The 27,631-nt window shown below is 48.6% G+C and overlaps 2 protein-coding genes and 1 pseudogene across 4 annotated transcripts; 1 reads left to right on the forward strand and 2 right to left on the reverse strand.

The window, feature by feature from the left end:
* Positions 1 to 183: 183 nt before the first annotated feature.
* LOC307067514 (acetylcholine receptor subunit beta-like) lies at positions 184 to 7,923 on the reverse strand (the record flags this gene model as incomplete). Of its 2 annotated transcripts, XM_079724964.1 has the most annotated exons (11): positions 184 to 297; positions 603 to 765; positions 1,105 to 1,286; positions 1,781 to 2,004; positions 4,969 to 5,178; positions 5,633 to 5,780; positions 6,146 to 6,254; positions 6,359 to 6,468; positions 7,012 to 7,056; positions 7,641 to 7,780; positions 7,866 to 7,923. In XM_079724964.1, 11 exons carry the CDS (start codon positions 7,921 to 7,923, stop codon positions 184 to 186), a joined length of 1,503 nt encoding a protein of 500 aa, XP_079581090.1. The 2 variants fall into 2 exon arrangements, with proteins under 2 accessions (XP_079581090.1, XP_079581091.1); XM_079724965.1 differs by lacking the exon at positions 7,012 to 7,056.
* Positions 7,924 to 9,126: 1,203 nt separating this feature from the next.
* Positions 9,127 to 12,670, forward strand: LOC307067917 (annotated as a pseudogene). The gene is made up of 4 exons: positions 9,127 to 9,130; positions 9,589 to 9,605; positions 10,120 to 11,491; positions 11,723 to 12,670. The product of its transcript is annotated as an uncharacterized misc_RNA (transcript).
* A 5,582-nt stretch (positions 12,671 to 18,252) lies between these two features.
* On the reverse strand, positions 18,253 to 26,571 carry LOC307067919 (uncharacterized protein; the record flags this gene model as incomplete). The annotated part of the gene is made up of 3 exons (XM_079725541.1): positions 24,904 to 26,571; positions 19,943 to 19,992; positions 18,253 to 18,427 (listed from the first exon to the last, which is right to left on the reverse strand). Exons 1-3 carry the CDS (start codon positions 25,309 to 25,311, stop codon positions 18,253 to 18,255), a joined length of 633 nt encoding a protein of 210 aa, XP_079581667.1. The 5' UTR covers positions 25,312 to 26,571.
* Positions 26,572 to 27,631: the final 1,060 nt, after the last annotated feature.

The following is a 27,631-nucleotide window of genomic DNA, read 5'->3' on the forward strand; positions in this document are numbered from 1 at the left end:
ATGTCAGGTGGGCCCAAGACCCCCAGCCGCCCAGTCCCACTTGGGCTTCCTCCCTAGAAACGAAACGAGGAGAGGATTGGACTCCTAGTGAAGGAGTTAAGATGCAGAAAGGGATAGGCCTTGAGAGTACTACCGAACTCTCAATTCAACTGGCTGAGGACCTCGGTCTCGGCCCTCTCGTCCTCAAGGAAAGGGGTCGGGAGGGGGCAAGTGGTACGTGGCATCCAGAAAGATGACGAGGGTCCACAGGAAGAGGCGGTCCACCACCATGGCCACAAACTGCCAGTCCTCCTTCAGCTGGGGGTAGGAAGAGGAAACTGTTCCTGAGCTCCAAACCCCCAGGGAAGGCGGCCCAAAGTCCCTGTACTGCACCCACGCCCTCCAACCACGGCTTTGAGACAAGGGCGGGCCCGCAGAATAGCAGAGAGCGAAACTGCGGGCGACGGATGTGAGTAAAGAACAAGTGGGAAGCCAGGGGGCGGGACCAAGTGAGGCAAACTTCCAATCAGAAAAAAAAGTCGAGTACTGGGGGCGGAGCCTAAGTTTGCCAGTGGAGCCAAGGACGCCCAGGCCTTGCCTTAGCCCACCCTCTTTGGAGTCACAGCTTCGTGGTCCTCCTGTTCCCACAGCTGTTGAGTGGTGTAGCTGATTGAAGAAACAACCTCCCGTAGGTAGGGAGGCAGGCACACAGCCCGGCTTGGACCATCGATAAATGGCCGCAGGTCCGGGGCAGACAGTTCAGGCTGGAACGTGGAAGAGGCGAGTCTGTTTGGCCACGACCGGGGCACAAAGACGGCCTGCGTGGGTGCTGTAGGCCCCGCCCCAACTCCCTCCTCCAACGCCCATCCAGGTTTCAAAACGTGAGAGAGCCCTTCAGGTTCTCTTCAACAGCGGCGACCTCTCTAGCCTTCCGCAATTCCTCCTATTCCCTTACGCTTTAGTTCCCACCTCCCCGCAAAGTGGACAACAGAAGGGGGACTACAACTCCCATGATGCTCAACCACGAAATCCTCTGAGAGCTTAGGACGCCTGCCTCCGCACAGTCTTCTGGGAACTGTAGTTCGCCCTCTCCCTTCTACATGGGCCATGGGGAGTAGATACTACCTGTTGGGTTTGGGGAAGAGAAAATCATGTGGTGGCTTGCGGATGAAATATTCATCTGTTCCCCAACCCGAGCCACTTCCTGGAGAATCCCTGAGAGGTATAGGAGGTGGCTCCGGTATCTGGTCTCTCTCAGGTTTGGGTCTCTTCAGACCCAGATACGGAGGGAGTTTGTGGATAAAGATCTGCAGAGTAGAAGAAGAGGCGTGTTGGAGGGGGCTCTTATGCTTTCAGACCAGAAGGGAAGCCGCCAACCACCCCCACGGCACATGCCCATTCCTGCTCATGCGTGCATGCATCCCACAGATGAAATGCAACTACACAGCCCAAGAGTCCTTAAGGGGGTTAGGAGGCATCCTGACTGGAAAGAAAAGTTCTGAGGGCTTCCACCCTGATAGTACCTAACCCTGAGAATGCTTCCTTGGGACCCACGATGGGCAGTATTGATGAAGAGAGTCTGGGATCTACGCAATGTTAATGATGGGAGGATAAAATTAATTGGGCAACATTTCAACACCCAAAGACCTTGGCACTTTGACGCTCTACCAGGAGTTGTAGTTCTCCCTCAGGTCTGTGAAAGGGAAGGTTGAAAGTTGGTGGGAGTGAGGAGCGATACCTGGACAAAAAGCCAAATACTAGGATTGAGAGTTAACACAGGTTGGAGAGGAGATCTTCTTACCTGACGGACCCAAAGGGGCATTTGGTGGGTGTGGGGTGAGCGATGGTGCAGGTTGAGGACTACGATGTTAAGGATGACTGAGAAGGTGACGAGGACCATGGTAAACATGAGGTATTTGATAATGACGGGGACAGACAGGGAGGTCTCAGGCACTTTGTCTGCCAGCAGCAGCAGGAACACAGTAAGGGTCAGCAGGGCAAAGATCGAGAGCCCCATCTGCTCTACTTGGGGGACAGAGGGGTAGGCGGAAGGATTAGGCTTTGCCAGAAAGCAATCTCCCTGGCATGATCAATGACGTGTTTCCAGGCCACTCAAGGACAGGCTTTTGGAAGGGCCAACTGCATGCAAATAACTCCTACATTTATACCTCCAACCTGGACTGATTCCCCTAAATTCCACACTTGTATCCACCTGCCTACTTAACCTCTCCATTTGGGTGTCCAATAGACATCTCGAACTTAACATGTCCAAAACTTAATTCCCTCACCACCTACTCCTCCCACTGTCTTCCTCAGTTCATAAATGACAACTCGATCTTTCCTGTGGTTCAGGCCAAATCCCTCGGAATCATTCTCAGCTCTCCTCTCTCTCATCCCATATGCAATCCATACCAAACCCTATTGGCTCTACCTTCAAAATATATCCTGAAACTGATGACTTATCCCATCTACCACTACCATCCTGGTACAAGCCACCATTACCTCAGATCTGAGTTATTATAAAGGCCTCCTCTTTGCTTCATCCTTTGCCCCCCTGCTGACTGTTCTCAACAGAGCAGCCGGATTGATCCCGTTAAAATGTAAATCAGATCATATCACTCCAGTGGTTTCCCATAGCCTTTAGCATAAAAGTCCTTACTGAAGTCTACAAGGCCTTCCCATTTGCTCTCTGACTACATCTCATACTGTTTTCTCTCTTGCTTACTTCTTTCAGTTATTACTTCATTGGTTATTTCTTGAATATGCAAGGCACACGCCCACCTCAGAGCCTTTGCATTCACTGTTAACTCCTCCTGGTAATTTCTTCCCCCACATATCTACCAGGGTCATTCTCTCACTTCCTTCAAGTCTTTGTTCAAATATTGATCAAACATTCCCTTTTTAGTGAGGCATTCACTGACCATCCTATTTTTAAATTGCAACCCCTGTGATAAACCATAGCAGAAAAGAATATGAATATATATATATATATATATACACATATATATATATATATATATATATATATATATATATATATATATATATATATATAAATGAGTCACTTTGCTGTACAGCAGAAATGAAACACAACATTGTAAATCAACTATATTTCAACAAAATTGTTTAAATAAATAAATAAATTGCAACCCCTACCCCCATTCTCATCCTCCCCAAACCCTTTTCCTGTTTTTCCTTCTTAGGAATTGACCTCTCCTAATATACTATCTAGGACTACCCTGGTGGCACAGTGGTTAGGAATCCGCCTGCCAATGCAGGAGACACGGGTTTGAGTCCTGGTCCGGGAAGATCCCACATACCGCAGAGCAACTAAGCCCGTGCACCACAACTACTGAGCCTGTGCTCTAGAGCCCGTGAGCCGCAACTACTGAGCCCAGGTGCCACAACTACTGAAGCCCGTGCGCCTAGATTCCGTGTTCCACAACAAGAGGAGCCACCGCAATGAGAAGCCCGTGCACTGCAACGAAAGTAGCCCCTGTTCACCACAACTAGAGAAAGCCCCCGCGCAGCAACAAAGACCCAACGCAGCCTAAATTAATTAATTAATTTAAAAAATAATAATATACTATCCAATGGGTTTATTTATTTTGTTTACTGACTGTCTGCCCCACTAGAACATAAACTCCACAAGAGCAGGGATTTTGTCTGTTTTATTCACTGATGCATTCCCAGTGCCTTGCACATTACAGATGTTTAACAAATATTGTTAAATGAATGAATGGACCAACCCCTGTAGCAGGAACTATATAGCAAATCGAAGGATCTGAAAATGAAACCTAGTATATAAGAATATGCCAGGTGGCTGGTTATTACTGTGGCATACAACAGGCACTGAAAACTTCATGGAAGGTATTGAAATAAATAACTATTATGGTCTGTTCTACTTGAGTCTTGTAATATTGGGTCCCAAGATTTGCCTTGCTCCAGGAAGAAGGAGAAGTTACATGTGGAAGTGTGTTCTAGAGATTCATCACTCTCCTTCCCTAGACTGAGAGAGGGCTTGATTACACAGAGAAGGAAAGAGTGTGTTTTTTGTTTGTTTTGTTTTGTTTTTCAGGCCACAGCAGTAAAAGCCCAGAATCCTAACCACTAGGCTACCAGGGAACTCCCAGGAAAGCATGTTTTGAATATGAGTGTTTAGGATATCAGTCTCTGAATCAGACTAGTACTAAGCAGGGTTGGAAGAGCAACACTGCCTCTCTCTGTGTAATGTCAGGTGAATGACTTCAACTCACTTAGCCTCTGTGAAACGGGAAGACAATTCAGTACTTACCTCACAGAGTTGTGAAGATTAGAACTGAGTTAATATATGTAACACATTGTTTGTATTATCTTATAGCAAGTGCTCAAAATTAGAAAAGACTATACCTACACTTACACAAAGCTTACAGAGTACCAGGCATAGTTCTATTAACTCCGTTAATCCTCAAAATAGTCCTATGGGGGAGGGACAATGACTGGCCTATTTCCAGATCAGGACACTAAGAGATTAAGGAATTTGTCCAAGGTTACTCTGTTAGCATATTGTGCTGTCTCCCAGAGAAATGTTGGCTATTATTTCCAAGGGAGATAGGAGGTTAAGGGACTAGTAGGCGGCATTTGACAAGTGGCGGGGGGGGGGAGGATGCCAGGAATGGGGAAAGGGAAAGGAAGCGTTAGCTAAGCCTGGGAGTTTGTTGGTCAGAGGAGTGGCAGTTCCAAGGATGAGATCCTAGGACTCTGAAGGGAAGAGTTCAGAAGTTACTGGGTGCAGAGAAGTGAGCAGCAGAGGGGAGGTAGAGCTTGAGGTTGGAGGGGAAATCTGGATGCAGAGGCAAAGGCTCTTCCTGAAAGGAAAACCTGGGTCAGATTGCTGAAGCACAGTTCATGAAGGCTTCAGTTGGCACGAAAACCTTCCCTGTATTATAGGCGAAGAGGAAGAACCTGAGCAATTGGTAAGAAGGAGTGCTGGGCCCCTTCCCCTCTTACCTGCATCTGGTGGCAGGTAGAAGACGAAGATGGTCAGAAGAGTGATGAGGATGCGTGGGGCAATGACGTTGACCAGGTAAAAGAGAGGCTTCTGGCGAATGATGAGGTAGAAGGTGACTTCTTCACGCCATCTTTCCCCCCCTCCCCTAGGATCCACTGGAGGCTGGATTAGCCGAGAAGGCTTGTGAATAATCTCCCATTGACCATTCTCGTGGGGGGCGGGGGAGGGAGAAGAGAAGGTGACACAGATGTGGAACCTGTCTTTTTTGGTGCCAGATACAGCTTTTTTTTTTTTTTTTGCCTCACTGCACCACTGCGCTGCTTGTGGGATCCTAGTTCCCCAACGAGGGATTGAACCCGGGCCCTCAGCAGTGAAAGTGTGGCGTCCTAACCACTGGACCGCCAGGGAATTCCCAGGTATGGCTTTCTCTGCCACATCCTAGAGCAGGGGGGACTGATGTAATAAGGGGCTAGCTACGGTCCCTGGGCTGGACAGCCCATCTCTAATAAATCTGAGCGAGTCTCAATTTCCATAACCATAAAATATAGACAGTTACACCTATCTTGCTGAACCCACAGGGACTCACTGATGGGAGTATATTTATCAGCCTGTTAGAAACTGGAAATCATAAAGCCCATGGACATGGGAGCCATGCCCACTCACCAATAAAGGTGCCTTCATGAATATGCACTTCCTGCCGCTCCTGCCCATCGGGACCCAAGCCGGTCTGCAGACTGACTTCTGAGCTGTCATAGCTATAGGAACTGAACACCATGGTGCAGTTCTGCCAGTCAAAGGGGAAGTAGGTGACCGGGATGGAGTGGAGAGTCACTAGAGCTGCCAGAGAGCTGGTCAGGGCTGGGGGAGTTGGGGAGGTCACAGGGCAGACAGGGGTCAGAGGATATGGGGCACTAGGGAGATAGGGACCACCAGGGGAAGATCCCAGAGAAGTGGAGTCACAGAGGAATAAGAAGGTTATGCGGGGAGGTCATGGACAATGGAGGGGGGCGGTCACTGAGGAAGACTGGAAGTCAATGAAAGTGGACAGAGAAGATGAAACTCAAAGGAAAATCAGAAGGGTAAGAGAGACGTGAGGGTCATGGGGATAATGGAGGAGGGATATCCGAGTGAGGGTTTCTAAGAGCGCCTTGAGCTTCTCAGGTGGGGCCCGGACACCTGGATGCTGCAGCTGCTGCGATAGGTGCCCGGGGGCTGCCAGCGCACGGAGCCGTCGGAGGACACCACGATGCTGATGTCCAGAGCAACGTCAACATTTCCGTCGTTGCTGCAGGGAAAGAATCTTCTCATCTGGGATCAGGCCCCTCCCTCCGGAGGCCGCGCCCCTCCAGAGGCCCTGCCCCACCTCCCAGACTTTGGGAACATCCTTACTTGTTTAGGAGCCCCACGTCTGGTAGCCACACGGATTCGGCAGTGATGCGGAGTGAAGCGATGTCCTCGTGCTCCTCAGGGTCCCAGCTCAGCCTGTCGTCAGTCCACTCCTAGGGAAGCAGAGGCTGAGGGGCCGTCTGGGGCTGGGGGCTGGAAGAAGTGCTGGGATGTGCGAAGGAAGCCCAGGCAGGGAATGCAAGGGAGGAGAGCCGCGCAGGCATGGTCTGTGGTTCCGGAGGCCGGGGCTCTGTTTAAGACTCCAGCTGCACTCTTTGGGACCCTATCAACTAATTTCCCCTTCTCTCTCATCGGGCCCCAATTTCTTTTTTCTGTAAAAACGAGGGGGTTGCACGCTAGCCTCTAAAACAGTGGTTTTCAAACTGCAGTTAACGACCCTTTTCATAGGTCCGGAATCAAATGAGTGGCCCCAAACCAGTGTTAAAAAATTTTTAGAATGAAAAATGCATGGAATGCAGCTCCCATAGTAAAGACAGGTATTGTTTCCTGAAGCTTCTGTTTCAGTTATAAATGTGTTTTCTGAGGTCGTGATGAAAAAAAAAAAAAAAAAAAAAAATCTTACTGGGCGGGACATTCGAGGAAATTGTAAAGGCAGCGGGACACCCGCCCTTTCCACCCTGCGGGGGTCTCCGTACCAGGTCTAAGGAGACCTTTGTGTTCATCTCCTCATCCTTCTCGTTCTAGAAGGGAAAAGTTTAAAGGGTAGATATGATGGCAGTGTAGAGAAATGAGGGGCTCGGTGGGTAAACTCTCCCTGGAAACTCCCCTCTTTTTCTGAGTCGCACCCTCTTCGGTTCAAGCCGACCTCCTATAAACTGCGTTGGCTTAAGCTCCGCCTCTATCTCGTAAACGTCCTGCTGGCCATACAGCCAGCCAGTTCATTTATCTGTCCCAGCCCCAGCCGGAGTGAATCTCTGCCCGCTGTTGTTTATTGACCCTGTCCGGCACCAAGGTCCGCCCCAGCCTGTGACCCCGCCTCAAGGTCCGCTCTCTGGCCTGTCCATCGGCCCCAGCTCCACTTTGAGATCCGCCCACAGGCCCGTTCATCATCCTGCCCGGCTCAATCCTGGCCCGTCCAGCAGCCACGCCCACAGCTTGTCCATTGGTCCGATTTCGAACCAATCTCTACTAACGGCCCGTCAGTCACCCAGCCTGGCCTCGCCCCGGACCCCATCCCCAGTGGTCCCTGGGTACCGCCCTGCCTAAAGCCACGCACCCCAGCCGGCTCGTGGGCCAGACCTCAGCTCCCCGCGTGCGCCCTCACCAGGCTGATTAATTGCGCTAGGCTGAGACCAATGCTGACCCCGAGACGGTCTCCCACCTCCCGCGCCGGCCTCACCGAGCTATCATAGCCCGAGAAAAGTTTCTCGCGGACTCGGCTGTCTGCCTCCGAGCCGCGGGCGCCTGGAGGAGGAGAGAACTGAGTGAAGCCCTGGTGCCCGGCCACGACCTCTGGCCCTGTCACTGTCCCTTTGAGGCCCAGACTTACCCGGGGCGAAAGGCGCCCCCAACGCCCCCAGCAGCAGCACCAGCGCCCCTGGGGTCATAGCCCGCCGCGTCGCTCAGTGAGTCCCCTTGGGTGAGCCGCCAGGACAGCAGCGCAAGGGAAGTGACGAGGCGCCCAGGAATGTGCACCTGTTATTGGGGGGCAGCCGCCAGCCTACCCGCCCCGCCCCTGGGACTTCATCCCTCCCCGAGCAACTGCCAAAGTCTGCTACCCACAGATGGCAGACAACACTTCAATTGTATAAATCGTCTTTAATTGAGAAAGCATGGAGTGGAGACTGGTCCCCCGGGAGCAGAGCCTTTTTGGGTACCTAACAGCCAGCTGAGGTAAAGCAAGTTCTATTCAGTTAGAAGCTGGAGGGGTGTATGTGGTCTAGAGACCAAGAGGCCCTCACCCTCCTTGGCCTGACCTGTAGGGGAGGAGGGTGGGACTTATTGCTGAAGTGGTATCTCCTCATTTGAGGGGGCTCAAAGCTATGTCCCATTTGTCTTTTTTATTCTAGACCCATTACCCTAAAGACCTCAGCTTTAAAGGGGACCTGGAAGGAATTCCTGCTGAGGTAGCTAGGTGTTCATGTCCCCCCCAACCCAGGCACAGGTCCAGCCATGCCATGGCTCTGGCCCCTTTCCCATCCTAGCTGCCCTTCTATGAGCCAGGGATTCCTTGCGAAACTCCTCTGCCCTTCCTCAGCCTCTGTTCCCTGGCAGGACCCCAGCTGAGTTGCAGGAGCTAGAAACTGCATGTAAAAAAATAAGGTTAGCATTCTATAGGAAGAATACGATTTTTGGAAAATTGTCTAGGGAAAACAAGAAGTGGTTCTTGATCCATCCAGAACTTAGTTCTTTGTGAATCATAGCTGGCTCCTTTCCAGAGCTCCTGCTTAACAGGTATCAATAGAGAAGGTGGGAGCGTGGGTCGAGAACTCTTAATCTAGAGCAATAACATGCCTATATAGGCTCTAGTTCCATCCTAGAGGGAAGGGCTGAGAGTCGTGGTCTATGTCCTAGAGCTGAGATTCAGAAGGAAGTAATCCGCTCGACAGGAGGTGTGCCGGCCTCCGGGCCCTGTTTGACTGTCCAGGCTCAGCTTACCTGACCCTGATAACCAAGGAATGCCACCCTGGGCCCTGCTTTTCGTCCCCCTCCCTCACTGTGACCCCACCACCTGCCCCATTATGACCCAGTCTGGTTCCCAGTATACATATGGAGGCCAGGGGACCCAGGCAGTCCTGCGATGTCCGGCCATGGGTAAGCAAACCCATTACTGAGCCCAGCCGTGCTCTGGCACCACCCCCAGGAAATGCCAAGACCTAGGAGACTCAATTCTTCTGATCCTGGTCAGCTTCATCTTGCTCAACGTGGGGATCAACGTGGTGACTCTGGTCAGGGCAGGATCTGGGCAGTGGGGTTGGGGGAGCCCTGGGGTCTTGAAGGGGCTGAGGTGGTAGGGCTGCTGGGGTGTGGCCGGACAAGGGTTGGATTTCAGGGCTCACCCTGATCCCGGCCTCCCCCCTCCCCTGCTTCCCTCAGCTCTGGATGCAACTGAAGTGATTTTTGCGTGCAGGTTTCAACCGTATTTTCCCCAAAGGTAAGTGGGCACCAGCATGTGCACAGGGGATGTAGGCCTGTCCCCTTTCTTCTATCCCTGCCTTGATTCTCAGCCCCTCAGGACCCCAGGCCCTGTCCCATCTCGCCTTTCCCCACAGGCAAGCAAGCCAGCTGTGTAGGCAGCCATCGTATGTGCATGCACTGCTCGGTGGAACCCAAGAACATATGCTCAAGAGTTTCTCCCCGCTTCCGCCATTGCCCAAGGTTCCTGCTCGGGCACCCAAAACACCTTGACTCCTGGATACCAGAAACAGATGATGAGACGGCTTCTAAGTGCTGCTGGATTCAGTCTCAGTGTGGAGGGGCTTGGGGTTCCACGGAGGCTCCACGGGGACTGTGGAAGGAGGGGGTAGTGGGAGCTGGGGACGCCCCTCCAGTCACAGCCTTAAAGTCCCAAGCCACCTTTAACTCCAGGTAAGAGACATCTTCCAAGCTCCGCAGAATGAGCAAGGTGGACATGGTTCCACTCCGCCTGCCCCAAGAGAGCAAGACTAAGACCCCAGACTATGACACAGTCCAGGCCCCAGCGTGGGCACAGACCTGCTCCCCAGTTCAGCTCCCTGCACATGCTCCTGCCAAGGCCCAGACCTTCTCCTCAGGCCATCCCACTGAGCACACACCACCCCCAGGCCGAGACCTGCTCCCGAGGCCACGCCCATGAGCACACTTCTGCCAAGGCCCAGGCCTTCTCCCTAGTGCACCCCACTGGGAACACTCCTGACAAAGCCCAGACCTTCTCCTCCGCCCACCCCTCTGAGCACGCCCAACCTCAGGCCCAGACTTGCTCCACATTCCACCCCCCTGAGCACACCACCCCCTCGGCTCAGACACCCTACACAGCCCTCAACCCTGAGCACAGCCCTGCCCAAGTCCATGGCCCTGAGCATACCACAGCCCATACACCAGCCCAGGCCCAAGCCAAGGCCCCCTCACATGCCTCAGCCCAATTCCTGGGCCACACTTCTCTCTGCACCCTGACCTATGCTCATCTGACCTATACCCATGCCAACATTCTGGTCCCTCTCCCAACTTCTGCCCCTGCTACTACTCCTAACCCTAGCCCCTACACCAGCCCCTGTCCCGATATCTGCCACAACCACTGTCCCAGCACTGGTCATGGCACTGACGACCACACTAGTCCCTACGAACACCCCTACCCCCATCCTAGATTCTATTCCCTCTACCTTGTCTGCCTTCAGCCAAGGCCTCTCCACTGGCCATGTGGTCTAAGAGGCCCGCAGTGTAAAGCAGAACTTATTCCATGTGTGTCCCCCTCAGAACTCTGGGTACTCCAGAAATGACTTGGGTACCCTCTCCAGGCCCCAAGAGGGGCATGGTCTGGTGAGCTCTGGTCTGGTACAGCTGAGCAAACACTGAAGAAATGTAGTGGGGACAGTGCCAAGCCGTCCACAGGACCCATATTGGGTTACGTGGAGTTGGGGAATATGGAATGGAAGATCTCAAATGGTGCCAAAGACAAATTTGTACAGTCCAAGACCTTCCCTTACTGTAGCTTCCATCCTTGCAGGTCTGAGAAGAGAAACACGGATCCCCAGACCCCAGTCTACCCCTAATAATTGGTGTACTCCAAGGATGCTGCACCTTCTCAACCTTGCTTCCATTCTCTGATCAGTGCCCAGAGCTCATCATGCACCATGCCTCCCCCATGCACCCTTTCTCTGCCTCTTGTTTCTCCCAGATCCTTTGTCCTTCATCAACAGAGCAACCACCAGAAGCCCTCCACCTTAATATGAACCCCCATCTTTCCCCAAACCTCCAAGTCTCCTCAGTCTGTCCTCTCTCCCCAGGTTCCCATGCCTCCCCAGTTATCCACTACTTCCCGAACCAAAAACCAGCCAATGAACTTCATGAGAGTCTAGGCCTCAACCAAGGCTCTATCCTCCAAAGGACCCGAAGCCGTTCAAAAGACTGTAGAGTTTCAGAAACCCAGGACTTACCCCAAATCCAGGCCTCCACAAGAACCCAGGCCTTACCCGAGACGCAGGCCTCCCCAAGAACCAAGGCCTTGCTCAAGACCCAGGCCTCCACAAGCTTCCAGCCCTTACCCAAGACCCTTACCTCTGCAAGAATCGAAGCCTTTCCCAAGACTCTGAACTTCAGAAGAATCCAGTCATTACCCAAGATTCTGGCTCCCAGAAGATCTTAGGTTCTACTCTACATGGACGTTTCTTTAAAAGCCCATATCTCACGCAACTCTCTGGTCTCTGCAAGAACACATCATTTCTCCAAACTTCTTACATTAATAGGAGCTCAGGCTTCATGCACGATTCTGGAGTCTATAGGAATCTTGAGCGAAACCAAGGGACTGTACTCTATAAAAGTCAAGCGCTCTCCCAAAAAACAGGCTTCCATAATAGCCCACACCCTTCTCAAGATTCTGGATGTGACAAGAGTACAGGTAATGCCCAAGATTCAGGGGTCTCTGGGAGTCCAGACTTTACCCAAGACTCTGGGCCACAGAAGAGTCCATACATTGCCCAAGACTCTGCAATCAACAAGAGCTCAGTCCTTTGCCAGGAATCGGGTCTCCATAAGAACCCAGGCCTTGTGCAAACCCCTCGCATCTATAAGGGCTCGAGACTTACCCAAGACTCAGGAGACTCCAAGAATCCAGGTCTGACCCAAGATTCTGGCATCTGCAGAAGCCAAGGCCTTACTCAAGATTCTGACCTCCATAAGAATCCAGGCCTTACCCAAGCCACTGAAGTCAAAAGGAGATGTGGCCTTACCCAATATGCTGGAATTTACAGACGCTCAGAACATACCCATGACCCTAACTTCCACAAGGACACAGGAATTAATCGAGATCCTGGCCCCCATAAGGGTCCAGCCCTTACTCAAGACTCTGGCTTACCCAAGAGACCAGGCCTCCATAACAACTCAGGCCTTATCCCAAACCCTGGCCTCCACAAGAACCCTCTGGGAACTGACTCTGTCCAAGTTTTGAGCCCACATCAAACCCAAAAGTCATTTATATCTGAGGCAGTTCCTCGAAAGGAGGATGCAAGGCAGCACATACAATGCATTTCTCTCCCACCCAGTCAGAACTCCTGCTCTCCCAAGGCTCAAGTGGCCTACAATGACCTGCTAACCTCCTCGCAGCGCACAGGCAGCCAAGCCTCGGTGTACCACCGCATGGATACAGTTCCACCAGCCTGACAGAACTATCGCCAGATGTCTATGCCTCCCAAAACCAGCTGGAAGCCCTACTGTCCTGGGTCAGGCAACCGGCTAGGGCGTGTGGTCTTTGACGCCTGCCAGAGACAGTTCAGAGCAGGCAGGGACAAGTGCGAAGCTCTGTCTCCCAGGCGCCTTCACCGAGAGACATCCAACAACTCACCGGAGACCGTCAAGGAGTGGGGATATCGGTGTGTGATGAGAAACTTAGAAAAAGAGGGGACAGATAAGCATGAGGAATAAAGAGACAAGAGAATTGTTCTGTGGGTCTTTGAAGACATCCACCCCAGCCCCATCCCACAGGGCCTGATGAGGACCTAAACTATCCCTGCTTTCACTCCATCGCTGTCTAGCTAAATCTGTTATGCCCGAGGCCCTATAGCTGCCACTGTCAATTACAGTAGCCACTAGCCAAATGCCTATTAGAATGTAAATTAGTTAAAATTAAGGAAAATTAATTGTTAAAAATCAAGTTAAAAATTCTTTCTCAGGGAACAGAAATTACCTGGCATCCAATTCTGTTCCCTGGTAGTCCAGTTGTTGGGACTTGGCGTTTTAACTGCAGTGCCTGGGGTTCAATCCCTGGTCGGGGAACTCAGACCCCGCATGCTCCATGGCTTGGCCAAAAAAAAAAAAAAATTCTTTTCCTCTTGGAACTGACTCTGTCCAAGTTTTGGACCCACATCAGACCCAAAAGTCATTTATATCTGAGACAGTTCCCTGAAAGGAGGATGCAGGGCAGCACATACCATGGACTTCTGTCCCACCCAGTCACAACTCCTGCTCTGCCAAGGCTCAGGGGGCCTACAGTGACCTGCTAACGTCCTCGTAGTGAACAGGCAGCCAAGACTGGATGTACCACCCCCTTGATACAGTTCCTCCAGCCTGCCAGAACTATCGCCAGATGTCTACGCCTCCCAAAACCAGCTGGAAGCCCTACTGTCCTGGGTCAGGCACCCGGCTAGGGCGTGTGGTCTTTGACGCCCGCCAGAGACAGCAGACAGGGACAAGTGCGAAGCTCTCTCTAGGGCGTGTGGTCTTTGACGCCCGCCAGAGACAGCAGGCAGGCCAAGTGTGAAGCTCTGTCTCCCAGGCGCCTTCACTGAGAGACATCCAACAACTCACCGAGACCATCAAGTAGTGTGGATATCAGTGTGTGATGAGAAACCTAGAAAAAGAGGGGACAGATATGCATGAGGAATAAAGGGACAAGAGAATTGTTCTGTGGTTGAGGACATCCACCCCAGCCCCATCCCACAGGGCCTGATGAGGACCTAAACTATCCCTGCTTTCCCTCTATTGCTGTCTAGCTAAATCTGTTATCCCCAAGGCCCTAGAGCTCCATTGTCCATTACAGTAGCCACTAGCCAAATGCCTATTAGAGTGTAAATTATTTAAAATTAAGGAAAATTAATTCTGTTAAAAATTAAGTGAAATATTCTCTTTCTCAGGGAACAGAATTTCCCTGGCATCCAATTCTGTTGAGGAGTCATAAGAGTCATCCTATGAGATGAGATGATAACTACCATAATCCCCATTTTACAGATAGGAAATTGTGTCCTAAAGCTAATAAATGAGTGACCTGGGTTAAAACCCAGGTAGTCTGGCTCCGGAATCTCTACTGTTAACCACTTTGTTGTATTACCACCAATGAGATGGGGAGAGGGACATGTTGCTGTAAAGAGGATGGAGTAAAGATGGGAGAAGAGTAGATGTTAGGGAATTAAATAATGGGGGAAAAATAAGGGCAATTAAAAGACTGGAGGAGAGGGAAAAATAGAAGGAGAATGAAGATAAGACAAACAAAAGATGGAAACAGAAAGTCAGTCAATGTGGATTGGGGACATAAGGAGGACCCAGGAAGACCTGAAGAAAGGCTGCCATGTCAGGCAGGATGCAGAAAATAAATGAGGAATGGCGATTCTTACATGATGGTGAAGGTGCCGTTGTAGGCGTTAGGCTCTGGCTCAGGCACTCTGTGCAGCTTCTGCTTTGGGCTGAGACCAACACACGACAGCGTCTCATTTGTGCAGGTACAGAGCTCACATATGCTGATGTTTGTGGTGGCATTCTGTTCTGGCTGTTTCTTCTCTGGGGTATATTTTACACCAGGAAGACCTGTGGATACTGAATACTGAGTCAAAGGAAAAAGAACTGTCTCAGATGGCTTTGGTTGCTGAGATATGTTAACTCCCAGGTCCACAGGTGGAACTGTGACTTGAGTCAGGTTTGGTTGTGCAAGTTTCACCTCAGGGTGTTTTGGAGGGGGAGCTGTAGTCTTCTTCCAGGCTGTAGAATGCTCAGACTCTTTAGTAGGTTCTGGAGTTGTGGTAAGCTCCAGGTCCAAAGGTTTAACTGTGATACTTGGTGATGTTGGATGCTCAGTATGATCCTGATCTGGTGCTGGAACTGTCACCTCGGGATACAATGGAGGTTGAGTTACAACTTCCTTAATGAGCTCTGGAGGCTGAGCTTGGGTCTGCTGCATAGTTGGAGAAGGTTCAACCTCCATACTGGATTCCAGAGTTCACGTAAGTTCCAGGTCCAAAGGTTGAACTGTGGTCTCACTCCAGGTTGGATGCTGAGCCTGAACTTGCTCTGGATTTGGAAATGTCACCTCAGGGTAAGTTGGCGGAACTGCAGTCTGCTGCAGGGCTGCGGAATGTTCAGCCTACGTTGTAGGTTCTGGAGCTGTGGGAAGCCCCTGGTCCAAAGGTTTAACTGTGACACTGGGCAAGTTTGAATGCTGAGCTTGATCCTGTCCTAGTGTTGGAACTGTCATCCCATAATGCACTGGAGTTTGTGCTACAACCTCCTTAGGTGGCTGTGTAGACTGAGATGGGGCCTCCTGCTGGGCTGGAGAAGGTTCTGTCTCTTTAAGGGGTTCCAGAGGTAGGTGTGGGAACTCCTGTTGGACTGGAGAAGATTCCATATTCTCAGGGGGCTGTAGAAGCTGAGGAAAGGTCCCTTGAGGGACTGGAAATGGTTCCACCTTTGCAAGGAGCTCTGATGACTGAGCATGAAACTCCTGCTGTGTGGGAGAAGGTATCACTTCCTTAGGGGGCTCAGGAGATGTAGCTGAGCCCCCCTGGGGAACTGGAGACTGAGCTGGTGCCTCCTCCTGGACTAAAGAAAGCTCTACCCCTCCAGGGGGATCTGGAGTCTGCGTAGGGTCCTCCTGCTGCACTGGAGGATGTTCAACCTCTTTAGTGGGCTCTAGAGTTAAGAGAACCACCAGATCCACGGGTTGAACTGTGATGTTAGGCAACACTGGATGTTCAACTCCACCTGGACCTAGAGGTGAGAATGTCACTTCATTATGCGCTGAAGATTCAGCTGCACCATCTGTAGAGGCCCCTGGAGGCTGACTTGGGTGCTGATGCTGGACTGGAGAAGGTGCAACCCACTCAGTGGGCTTTGGATGCTGAGCTGAGCTCTCCTGCTGGCTTGGAGAAGGTTCAGTTTCCTCAGGAAGCCCTTGAGGTTGAGTTGGGGCTCCCTGCTGGACCGGAGAAGGTTCAACATTTTCACAGGGGGTTGCATGCTGATCTGAAACCTCTTGCTGAACTGACAAAGGTACCAACCGCTCAGGGGACATTGTAGACTGAGCCGAGGTTTCTTGTTGGGGTGGAGAAGTTTCAACCCCATTAGTGAACGCTGGAGTTACGATAAGTGCAAGATCCACAGGTTTAACAGTGACATTGGGCCGCTGCAGAAGCTGAGCTCGATCCTGACCTAGAGGAGAAGCTGTTGTCACATGAAGCTCTGGAGAGAAAACTACAGTCACATTAGAGAGCTCTGGAGACTGAGTTGGAGCAGATTCAACCTCACCAGGACACTCTGGATGCTGAGCTGTGTCTTCCTGCTGAGGTGGAGAAGGTACAACCTCAGGAGCCTGTGGATGCTGATCTGGAGCCTCCTGATGGCTTGTGGCAGGAATAACTTCTTCTCCAGGATGCTCTGGATACTGAGCTGGGGTCTCCTCTTGTACTGAAGGTTTATTATGTATACCGGCTTCTGGAGATTGGGCTGGAGCCTCCTGTTGAACTGGCAAAAGTTCAAACTCCTCAGGTGGCTGTGAAGGCAGCGTGGGGGCCTCATGCTGGGTTGTAGAAAATTCTGCATTAGTAAGGGGCACTGAGGGCTGAGCTGAAGGCTTGTGCTGATTTGGAGAAGGTCCCACCTCTGGAGTGGGTTCTTTTGTGATGGGAAGCTCCACATCTGCAGGTTTGACAGCGACACTGGATAACTTTGAATGCTGAGCATGAGGGTGACTTGGAGGTGAAACTGTCATTTCATGATGCTCTGGAGGTTGAGCTGGCTGTTCCTGTTGAGTTGGAGAAGGTTCCACCTCCCCTGAAGAAGGCTCTGGAGGCTGAGCTGGTTGCTCCTGCAGGGTTGCAGAAGGTCCTATCTCCGGAGGAGACAGAGCTGGGATCTCCTGCTGGGTTGGAGAAGATTCTGCCTCATTAGGAGGCTCTAGAGACTGAGCTGAGGCTTCCTCGTGGGTTGCAGAAGTTTCAGCTTCTCCAAAAGACTCTGAAAGCTGAGCTGGGGTCTCCTGCTGGGTTGCTGCTTTCACCTTCTCAGGAGGCTCTGTAGGCTCAGAAGGCTGAGTCGGTTGTTCCTGTTCACTTGGAGAAGGCTCAGCTTCCACAAGAGGCTCTGGAGGCTGACCTGTGGGCTCCTGCTGGGTTGGAGAAGGTTCAACTTCCCCAGGAGGCTCAGAAGGCTGAGCTGGCTGCTACTGCTCCCTTGAAGGCTCATCCTCTCTAGGAGGCTCTGGAGGCCTAGCTGTGGTCTCTTGTTGGGTTGGAGAAGATCCTGTCTCCTCAGGATGCTCAAGAGGTGGAGCCAGGGCCTCCTGCTGAGCTGTAGGAAACTCAGCTTCCGTAGTGGCCTCTGGATTGATGGTAAATTCCACATCCAGAGGTGGAAGTGGAACACCGGGCAAGTTTGAATGAGCGTGACGCTGAACGCCAGGTAGAGATGCTACCTCATCAGTCACTGGAATTTGAAGTACATACTCAGTAGGGAAAGCTGGAGACTCACTTGGAGCCTCTTGATGGAGTAGAGAAGGATCAATCTCCTCAGGGTGCTCTGGAGGCTGAGATGGGGCCTCCTGCTGGACTGGAGTAGGTTCAATCGCCTCAGGGCGCTCTGGAGGCTGAGATGGGGGTCTCCTCCTGGACTGGAGAAGGTTCAACCTCTTTAGTGACCTGTGCAGTTATGGTAAGTGCCAGATCCAGAGATTTAACAGTGCCATTGTACAAGTTTGACTGCTGAGTTTCATTTACCACTTGATGAGCTTCTAGTCGAACTACAACCTCCTAAAGTGTCTCCAAAGGCTGGGTGAGGGCCTCCTGAGGACTTGTAGTTTCTAGTTCCTCAGGGGCCTCTGAAGGCTGAGATGGAGCCTCCTGCGGAAGTGGAGGTGGTTCTACCACTTCAGTGGGCTCTGGATGCTGAGCCTGGGCCTCTGCCTGGGGTGAAAAAGATTCAACGTCCTCAGGGGTCTGTGGATGCTGAGCAGGGCCCTCCTGCTAGGTAAAGATTCAGCCTCCTCAGTGAGCTCTGAATGACGAGTTTGGGCCTCCTGCTGGGATGCAGAAATATCTCATCCTCATCAGAAGACTCCCTGTCGTGTAGCTTTTGTGCCATGTTTTCCTTGCGTGTGGCGCTGAGAGGCCTATACATATCCCTAAGCCAAAGTGGCCGCCTTCTCCCGAAAAAGCCCTCCTAGAACACAGAAAGGGAAATATTAATTCTGCATCTCCCCTGCTTTCTCTGGCCACAGTATTTTATCCTCCTCACATCTACCTGACTCTCACTTTCCCCTGAGCTTCTCTTACGCAGCAGAAATCAAAAAAAGCCCCTTGGAGGAAAACACACACAGTTAGTGTTACATGTCACTTTTCATCTCTCGCACAATGTGTTATCTCTGCTTTCATTAGGACTAAATGGGTACCTCAGCCCATAATCACAATGAGCAAAATCACCACAGACCCAGGATCATGAAAATCATTGCATGCATGCTGGCCTTCCAGAAGTTCTCTGTGTCTGTCCAAAATGGACCCCAAGTGTCTCTGGAGAGACATTTGTACGTGGCTTAGCATGGAGCATAGGCAGGATTTTCAGCCCCGTTCACCTTTCTTTGCCCTTGGCCAACTGCCCTCGTGCAGTGAAAACACTGCACAATGGCACTGGGCAGAAACTTGTTACTCCCTTAGACGCGCTTCACACCAGTCGGCTTCGGACTTAGTTGCACATGCAGCATTTGCTGGGGGTGTGGGTGTGGGGAGAAGGTGATTTTATTTTCCTGGCTGCTCTATCCTATAAGTTGAATCACACCAAGTAAACACCTGAACCCAACGAGCAAAGTCATCTATAGCTCTCTGACTTTCACTCTGCAGGCTGTCACTCAGGTGTCAGTGAATTGTGGAAGCATTTTAAAGGCTGTGACCAGCAGGGAAGCACAAAATACTCTTTTCGAATACAAACAGAATAGAAAAAAATCACAGTGCACAATAAGTTTGCTTCAGAAACTACTTATGTCCGTATAGTATGTGTCTACTCAACTGTGACATAAAACTTAGCTCACAGCCCAAGCACGGTGTGTGATCAGTAGAGAAGTCCTCAGTGGAAAGGGACCATCTTCTTCTTGGTAATCACTAGCAGTATGAACATGGGGCAAGATATTTTCCCTTTCTCTTTCTCCAGTTCCTTATTACAAAAGGAAGAGACAAACTACTGTCTAAAGTTTCTCCCGGTTAAAATTCTACGAGGTTTGGATAAAGGGAATAGAGAGTAGGGGCCTGAAAAACAGTAGGATGAGAAGGGAAGTTTTCTTGCCACTTTCCAGAAGGGACTCATATGTTCTCCCTTTCGTCAGCTTTGAGTGAGGCCAGCCCCTAAATCCCCAACCATGTGGCCCTCCCTACCCCAGAGCCTCCTAGAAGGCCTCTGGCCTGGCCTGATGCCTGGGAGCCAGGCATCAGCCCAGCAGGAACAGGTACAACCAAAACCTCTCCCCGTCCACCCTCTTTCCTTAAAGGACTGGTGCAAGCAGATGAATGTGTGCCAGTCCTGTTCTAACTCAGCTTGGGCTCGGGAGCTACTTCTGCTGATAAATAAACTAGGGTAAACTATTAGGGTAATTAAGCGTTCTTCCTGCCTTTGGTGAGGAAATTGAAATAGATGAGTTCTAAGTTCTCCTCTAGTTGTAAAATTCTGCTTTCAAAGACCAATATTTACCTTCGGCTTCTTTTTCTATCTTCCTCTTTTGCAATTCTATGAGAAGAAATCTGTCTTGAAAGAAAACAGGATCATGATTATCCATTACAACTATTTCCAAATCCTTATTCATTCCTTTTTACTTTAAATCTTATCTAGCCAGTAAGATGATAACTCTTTCAAGGAAAGGAATTCTACCCTGTTTAATAATCCTTTGACTCTTCCACAGTACCTAACTTAGGGTCTTGCATGCAGCTGGCGATATATTTTATTGACTGTTTTAGATAACGTTCAACAGATAATTCCTAATAAAAACTCTTAGAAGTAGGAAAAGAAAATAAAAGTATCTGGCAGAAACCTAAGCATTGTTTTAAAGTCAAGAACAACAGTAGGATGCCCAGTCATTACTGCTACTATTGAGCATTGTGGAGGAGGTCTTAATCAGTACGATAAGAAAAACAGAAGTATTGGAAAGAAGAGACAAACATATTTGCATATGAAACAAGGAACCTAAAAAGACTAAAAGAATCAACTGAAATTTTATTGGAGGTAACATGAGTAAGATGGCTCCATACAAAATCAAGAGATCAACATATTAGCCTCAATAGCTTTCCCATATAACACAACTAACTAACTAAAAAACAGAAGAAACACCCAATTTACTATATCAATAAAAATGCATAAAGTACCTAGGAATAAATTTAACCACAAATTTGTAAGACCTATGTGATGAAAATATTAAAACTTTTTTGAAGGACATTAAGAAGTACTTACATGGCATGAGATACCATCCTCCTAGAATGTTGTAAAGAGGTCAATTCCCTTCACATGAAACTAAAAATTCAATGCAATCCATTTATAGCCAAAATAATTTTTAAATAAAACCTGGCCAGCTGACATTTGGTAGAGAATATATGTAAGAATAGTTATGAAATGTATGCAAAAGAAGGTCAAAGAGTAGGACCTTGCCATACCAGATATAAAATATATTATAGAGCAACTGGAATTAAGCAGTGTGATGTTAATACTGGTACAGGACAAGATAACTGGATCACAGGACAGCATCCTGATGAAGATAGCATATTAGACCAGGGAAGAAAAAATAAACCATTCAGTGAAAGATTTGAAAAGAATCAGATCTTCATGTAGGAGGAAAAAGTTAGATCCCTTACCTCAACCACACAAATAAATACAACAAATTCTGGACAGATTATAAAAGTACTTGAAGAAAATATTAGAGATGATTTTTACGTCACGAGGTGACAAAGGCCTGGCTAACAAAACCCACCCCACATGAGCCATGAGCAGACGACAGGCAGATATGGTGGCAGACTGTCAACACACCTCCTACTCTTCACAGCCCTTGCCCCCTTTTCCCCTGGGCTGTTTGTCTTCTTCTTGTTGACTTACAAAACTCTTGGGAGTTCCCTGGTGTCCAGTGGTTAGGGCTTGGCTCTTTCACTGCTGTGGCCCGAGGTTCAATCCCTTGTCAAGGAACTAAGATCCTGCAAGCTGCACAGCATGGCCAAACCCCACCACTTCGAAACAAACAAACAAAAATTCTTTATGGTAAAGAAATACTGGCTTTCATTGAATTTCAGTGTTTCGAATATTTCCAGTGGTTTTGTCTCTAAGGAGACAAGACAAAAGAGTGGAGTAGGGAGCACCAGCTTTGCAGTCGGGTGAAACTGCCTTCTGCTTTTGGTTTGGCCGCTGGGGCCTTACACTGATCTCCTTCATCTATGAAGGAGGGATAGTAATATCATCCTCACAGGACTGTGGGCTTTAAATCAGACAGTATATGGAAAACTCTTCATCTTACACTTGGCATGAATCAGTGCTAAGCTGGTGTCACAGACAAGATGGTGGAATATAGCAAAGACTCTGCTTGTGGCATCAGGCTCTGAAGGCTCTTTCCCACCAGAAGATTATAGAAATATTGCTTTTATTTTCTTCTAATACCTTTATGTGGTCTTTTTTCACATTTATGGATATATGTTTATTTAAGATGAAACATGGGGATCTGCTATTTACCCCCCAAATAGTTAGGCAGCTATTCTATCACCGTTTATTCATTTTCTTCCGCTGATTGCAATATTAAAACATGACATTTCAAAAGTCTTAAGAACACAGGGGTCTATTGCTGGACTCTATCCTACTTCAAATAAATATTCGGTTGAATTTTTCCTCACTGTGGAATTGACATAACGCCTCATCTCTCTTCCGTTGAACACCATTATTGTCTACCATAGGAAGAACCCTGCATGGCCCCTGTCCTCCAAAACCTTATCGTATATGTGGGGAGAGGAAATAACGGTTAGGACTCCTCGCTTTCACTGCCGAGCGTACAGGTCCAATCCCTATTTGGGGAACTAAGGTCACATAGGCCCAAACAAAACAAAACAAAACAAAACAAATGCAAGAAGTTAAAAACAATAAAAAGGGGACTTTACAGAAATTCTAAAAATGCCAAAGGCCATATGCCACCTGAGATGTAGAGGGTACAGTCTGGGCAATGGCCAATGACTAGCAAGCTAGTCCCCAGCCCCCTAGGCTCAGAAATCATACTCTTCCTCACCAAGAGAGAACTCACGTCTTCCTGTTGTGGCAGTCTCACTTTAGCAATAGCACAGGATTGATCAAACATCAGAATGCCAAATTATTACTTGACAATGAGAAATACATCTGTTCTACACACAGGGCATCTGTGTCTACACAATCAGAGAATTACCTTCTGTGGGGACAGGCCTCCGTGGCACACTAAAGCACAATCACAGAATCGAAGGCTACTTGGTGAGAACAGAATTAGAAAAGGAATCAGCTGAATCCAGACTTTAATGGGAAGGCCTGAGGTAACTGGATCCATCCATCTCCTCAACAGGCAGCCTGGCTAGTGGGCCTGACTCTTCAGTTATGCTGCCTAAGGTGCCATCTCTACTCTTGGGCAATGTGAGGATGGGCACTGCCCATGTTGGTCTCTCCTCACCTTTTCTATGCTTTCACGAGTGACCAACCCTCCTGCAGATAGACACATTTCTCTTTAGAAGTTAGTACATCATGTCAGGTTTTATTCAAGTGTGATAGGCCAGGAAGCCATTGGTCCTTACACATCTCTGCTCAGCTCCATGATGTGCTAACCTTGGTGGTTCTCTCTTGGGGGGCTGCCTTTCAAAAAACTGCTTACCACTTTGGTGAGTTCTGAGGGGAGGGGACTGCTTTGCTATGGCCCCTAAGAAATGGTGACAAACCTCACAGGACTAGGATCAGGAGGGCTGGAGTATTCAGGGAAGGCTTTACAGAGAAAGATATCTGAACTTCAGTTGGCTTTTCAGAGATTCATAGAGGAGTTCCACAGGCAAAGCAAAATAAAGGAATTTTAGATGGACAAAGGCACAGACAAAAGTAGGAATGGGTATGGTGTAACTAGCGTATAGTGAGGAGCTGCTTTGGCTGGAATGGAGGGCTGCCATTACAGGAGAAAAGATAACTAAAGTAATGTGGAGTGGTAGGGTAGAATCAAGACTGTCAGCCTATTAAAATCACTCTTTTCATGTTAGCAACTGCCTGCTGGGAAAAGGAATAAACCACTATGTAACTGAACAAAAGGTAAACAGGCTAGCTCCAGGAATAGGCTACTATAAATATTTTAGGGTAGCCTGCTGCAAGATTTTACTTGCAGTGTTTTAATGGAACCTATCTACACAATTCCTAATACACTGGAGAAGAAAGCTGCTAAGTAAACCTGAGGAATTGACGAGATCACACTTTTGTCTTTTAGGCATGTCCTTTCAGCCCTCCCAGGGTGACTGATAGCTCCTTGAGTATGGAGATCCTATATCTCTCATCACTTCAGCCAAGAAGGAAAGAAATCAACAGTAGAATGAGAGTGGACTGGTGAGTACATCAAATCAGCATACTTTTTTGAGTTGAAGAAAATGTACTATCATGTCAACTCTGGCCTTCTTATAAACTTCACTTGTCAAAATAGTCCAATAGCTTGTTATCATGGATCCAATTCCATAGGGATCTCCTGGGAGTGAAGTTCCTTTTAAAAATCCTGTGGGGACTTCCCTGGTGGTGCAATGGTTAAGGATCCGCCTGCCAGCACAGGGAACACAGGTTCGATCCCAGGCCTGGGGAGGTCCCACATGCTGCGGAGCAACTAAGTCAGTGTGCCACAACTCCTGAGCCCATGCATCTGCAGCCCGTACTCCACAACAAGAGATGCCACCTCAGTAAGAAGCCCATGCACCGCAATGAAGACCCAACGTAGACAAAAAAAAAAAAAAAAAAAAACACACACACAAAAAAACATCCTGGGAATATACTTTTCATTAAAAGAACAAAGTGTATGTCAGTCCTCATGGCTAAAGGGAAGAATCAAGTAGTAGCAGGTGGAAAGGTGGATTTGATTCTCAGTTTCTGGGTTCTGAATCTGAATTAATTCTTGTCCTTACCTCAATGAGACAGAGAATTGTAACACAAATCGTCACTACTACAGGTACAGATACTGCCAAGAGGAGTTTGTTGTTATAGTCATAACCTGGAACTTCTTTTGGGAGCTAAAAAATATATATAACAATTTTTAAAAACAAGGAGATAGAAGGGATGAAAACTTATGATTCTTAATCCTATTCTAAACGATAGCTAACTATTCTTAAACTACTATGAAACCCAATCCTTTCAGGTGAGTAGCTTCTATAAGAACAAGCCAAATTTAATGTTATTAGTCTTATCATTAGCATTTTCTTCTACAATCTATCTACAATTTATTTATCTTGTGTTATGTCCTTTTCGCGTCTACCCTAGGAATAGTGACACACTCTCTCAATGAGCAAAGTTGGAGATCACTGTCTTAGCCCGTTTCATGGCTGAAGATAAGATACTGACTAGGAGCCCATGGTATTCCCGCTTGGGCACGTTAATGGCATGTCCTAAACTGAGTAAAAGTCCAAGTCCCATGTGTCAGGGGTTATCCTCACCTCACTTGACTCCTGCTCTTTCTGCTCACTCTGGGCTTCTGTGCTCTCACTGATATAGTTGTCAGCTTTCCACTGGTCCATATCCCATTCCGCTTTGGACACATTTACTTCTTGTTGCTTGCTGAGAAGCTTCATCAGGAGGCCTGTTCTAGAGATGAGGTTGGCACAGGCCAGCTGCACGTGGGTGTCCGAGCAGTCTATTTTCAAAGTCTGGATAACATGAGAAATGAGCCTTTGCACGTCATTGTTGGGGATGAGGGACCAGAGCTGCTGGTTTAGCTGAGTTTCAACTTGATCACCCGGGGATGCGAGCCCTGGGAAAGTGAAGCCTGTGGGCTTAGAGGATAATTCAGTGACCATGTTGTGGTGCTCCCACTGTGTTTTGTTGTTGTGTTGAACAGCTGGCATACTGTTGTCTGCAGCAACAGTAGAATGTGCAGTGGAGACGTTCCTATGGGTAGTGTTTCCAGGGCCGGTTCCTCCTGGCAGAGTAGCGTTTCCTGTAGAAATAATTCCTTCAGAAACATTTTGTGCAGTATTGTTTTCTGAAGTAGTGTTTTCTGCAGAAGGGTCTGAAAGAGAAAATAATTCTGGAAAAGGATTTTCCTGAGAAGTCACTTCTCCTGAAGATGAAACAGCCTCTCATGGAGGGGAATTTATGAGACTCCTCACGACAGAGAACGGAGGGCTTGCAAGCATCATTCTATCAAGTGAACTTTTCTTTCTGAACTTTCGACACCCTTTTTTTTTTTTTTTTTTTTTTTTTTTTTTTTGTGGTACACAGGCCTCTCACCGTTGTGGCCTCTCCCGTTGCGGAGCACAGGCTCCGGACACACAGGCTCAGAGGCCATGACTCACGGGCCCAGCCGCTCCACGCCATGTGGGATCTTCCCGGACCAGGACACGAACCCGTGTCTCCTGCATCGGCAGGCGGACTCCCAACCACTGTGCCACCAGGGAAGCCCCTCGACTCCTTTTAACTTTGGGTTTTCTGTGGACCCGATGAGACCTAATTTTATGGAAGATGTATTTTTTTTCCAGAATGTGAGATCAATTCAAAGTCCTTAATATTTCTAACACTTGCCTTTGCATCTTCGAAAACATGAATAGTGTTGGATAAGTCTTTTGATTTGCTTTTAACCTCAGATGGCGATTTTGGCGGGATGGAGGCACAAGGCTTGCCCTTGAAGTACGGTTTCAGAGAAGAGGAGCCTGCGGCCTTGTGTTCCTTTATGAATGAAGACTCTGCATTGGAGGACTTTCCCACCAGCTTCCTGGGCCTCTGCACCATGAGAAGCTGTTTCAGCTTTCTTGGGGATGGCCTCCTGAGCTTTCATTCTTTGGCAGTGTTCGCCACAGATGGCTGGGCATTCTGTTTCCTCCTGACGCTCTCATCTCCCACTGCTTTGAGGTGCATTTTCTGTATGCCCCTTGAGGACCTTGTTCACTCTCAGCAGCTTTTCCTCTGTACTCTCAATCTTTGCTAGGCTGTCTTTCTGTGGTTGGGCAGTTTCTAATTTCTTTTGAAGATGTAGCGTGTAAACATGGCACTTAAAAGGTTGGAACACGTAGGCGTGGCAGGTTTTTCTTCCTTTTTAACCTCATCAATTTTTTCTTGAGTTTCTGCATCTAACAAATTTTCCACAAAATGGAGTTCCTTCAATTTGTTTTTATTAGTTGAATGGTTGGGTACAGGTTTAACAGAAGGGCTCCTTGTACTGTTTTTCAAAAGGCCCAGCGGCATATCTCCATCTTGTGTATTTGAGAAAAGAAGTTGAATGAATGGTAATAATGTTGATTCCACATCTCCTAGATTTCCCTCTGAGATATAAGGCAGTATGTAATTTAGTGTACTGATAATATCACTTTTATTATTAAAGTCCAGCTGCTCATTCAGGAAGCCTGACAAGCTAACAGCACTGTTATGTGAGGACATCCTCTCTGACTCAATAGTCAGCTCGGTGCTGTTGTTTTTCTTCTGGGCTTGTAACACCTTCATCAACGATCCTCCTGCATTCTCTATAGATGTTTCTTCATCTGTCAAAAAAGAAGGGACTGCTTTTGATCATTGAAGACTGATGGGACAGCCTTTTGTCAGTCCACAGCCAACGAAATTAGGAATCAGTCAAAGTTTGAGTGCCACTTAGGAGAAAAAGAAACCCACACTTAAGCCTATGACTGGCAACAACAAAATGTGAAAAAGATCTTTCTTGAAAAAGGGGCTATCTACTCAGAAAATTCTGTAGCGTGAAATATAGTAACTATATTCAGGATTACTCCACTGGTTCCCAGGGGCCAGTACTCAAGAAAAGCCAAGGCTGGAAGACAAATATTCCCCTAATCAGCTGGACTCTCTGCAGATCTACTGTGACTCCTCACATTCATATACCCCATCCTGTCCTGCCTCAAAGGCACAGGAGTGTGAGGCTTCCTCTCTCCACCTCTTCAGTGTGCTTGTGTTCTTGCTGCTATCACAGATCTCCACGACAACAACCGCCGCTAACAGGTCGTCATCTGGACATGTCCTTCTCCAACTACCCACTGAGTCCTTTGCTTAGTCCCTGCTTCTATATATCCCAGTCCCCATAACAGAAGGCTCTATACAGAAAAAAACACTATGTCCGCCCTGGCTCTTTGGTAAAATTTGGGCAGGGATCTCGGGTATAAGTTAAGAGATTTGCCAGATTGTATGCCTATGTGGAATGTTCAACAAATCAATGGAATAATA

Source organism: Hyperoodon ampullatus, assembly GCF_949752795.1.
Source record: "Hyperoodon ampullatus genome assembly, chromosome: 19".
Taxonomy (NCBI): domain Eukaryota; kingdom Metazoa; phylum Chordata; class Mammalia; order Artiodactyla; family Ziphiidae; genus Hyperoodon; species Hyperoodon ampullatus.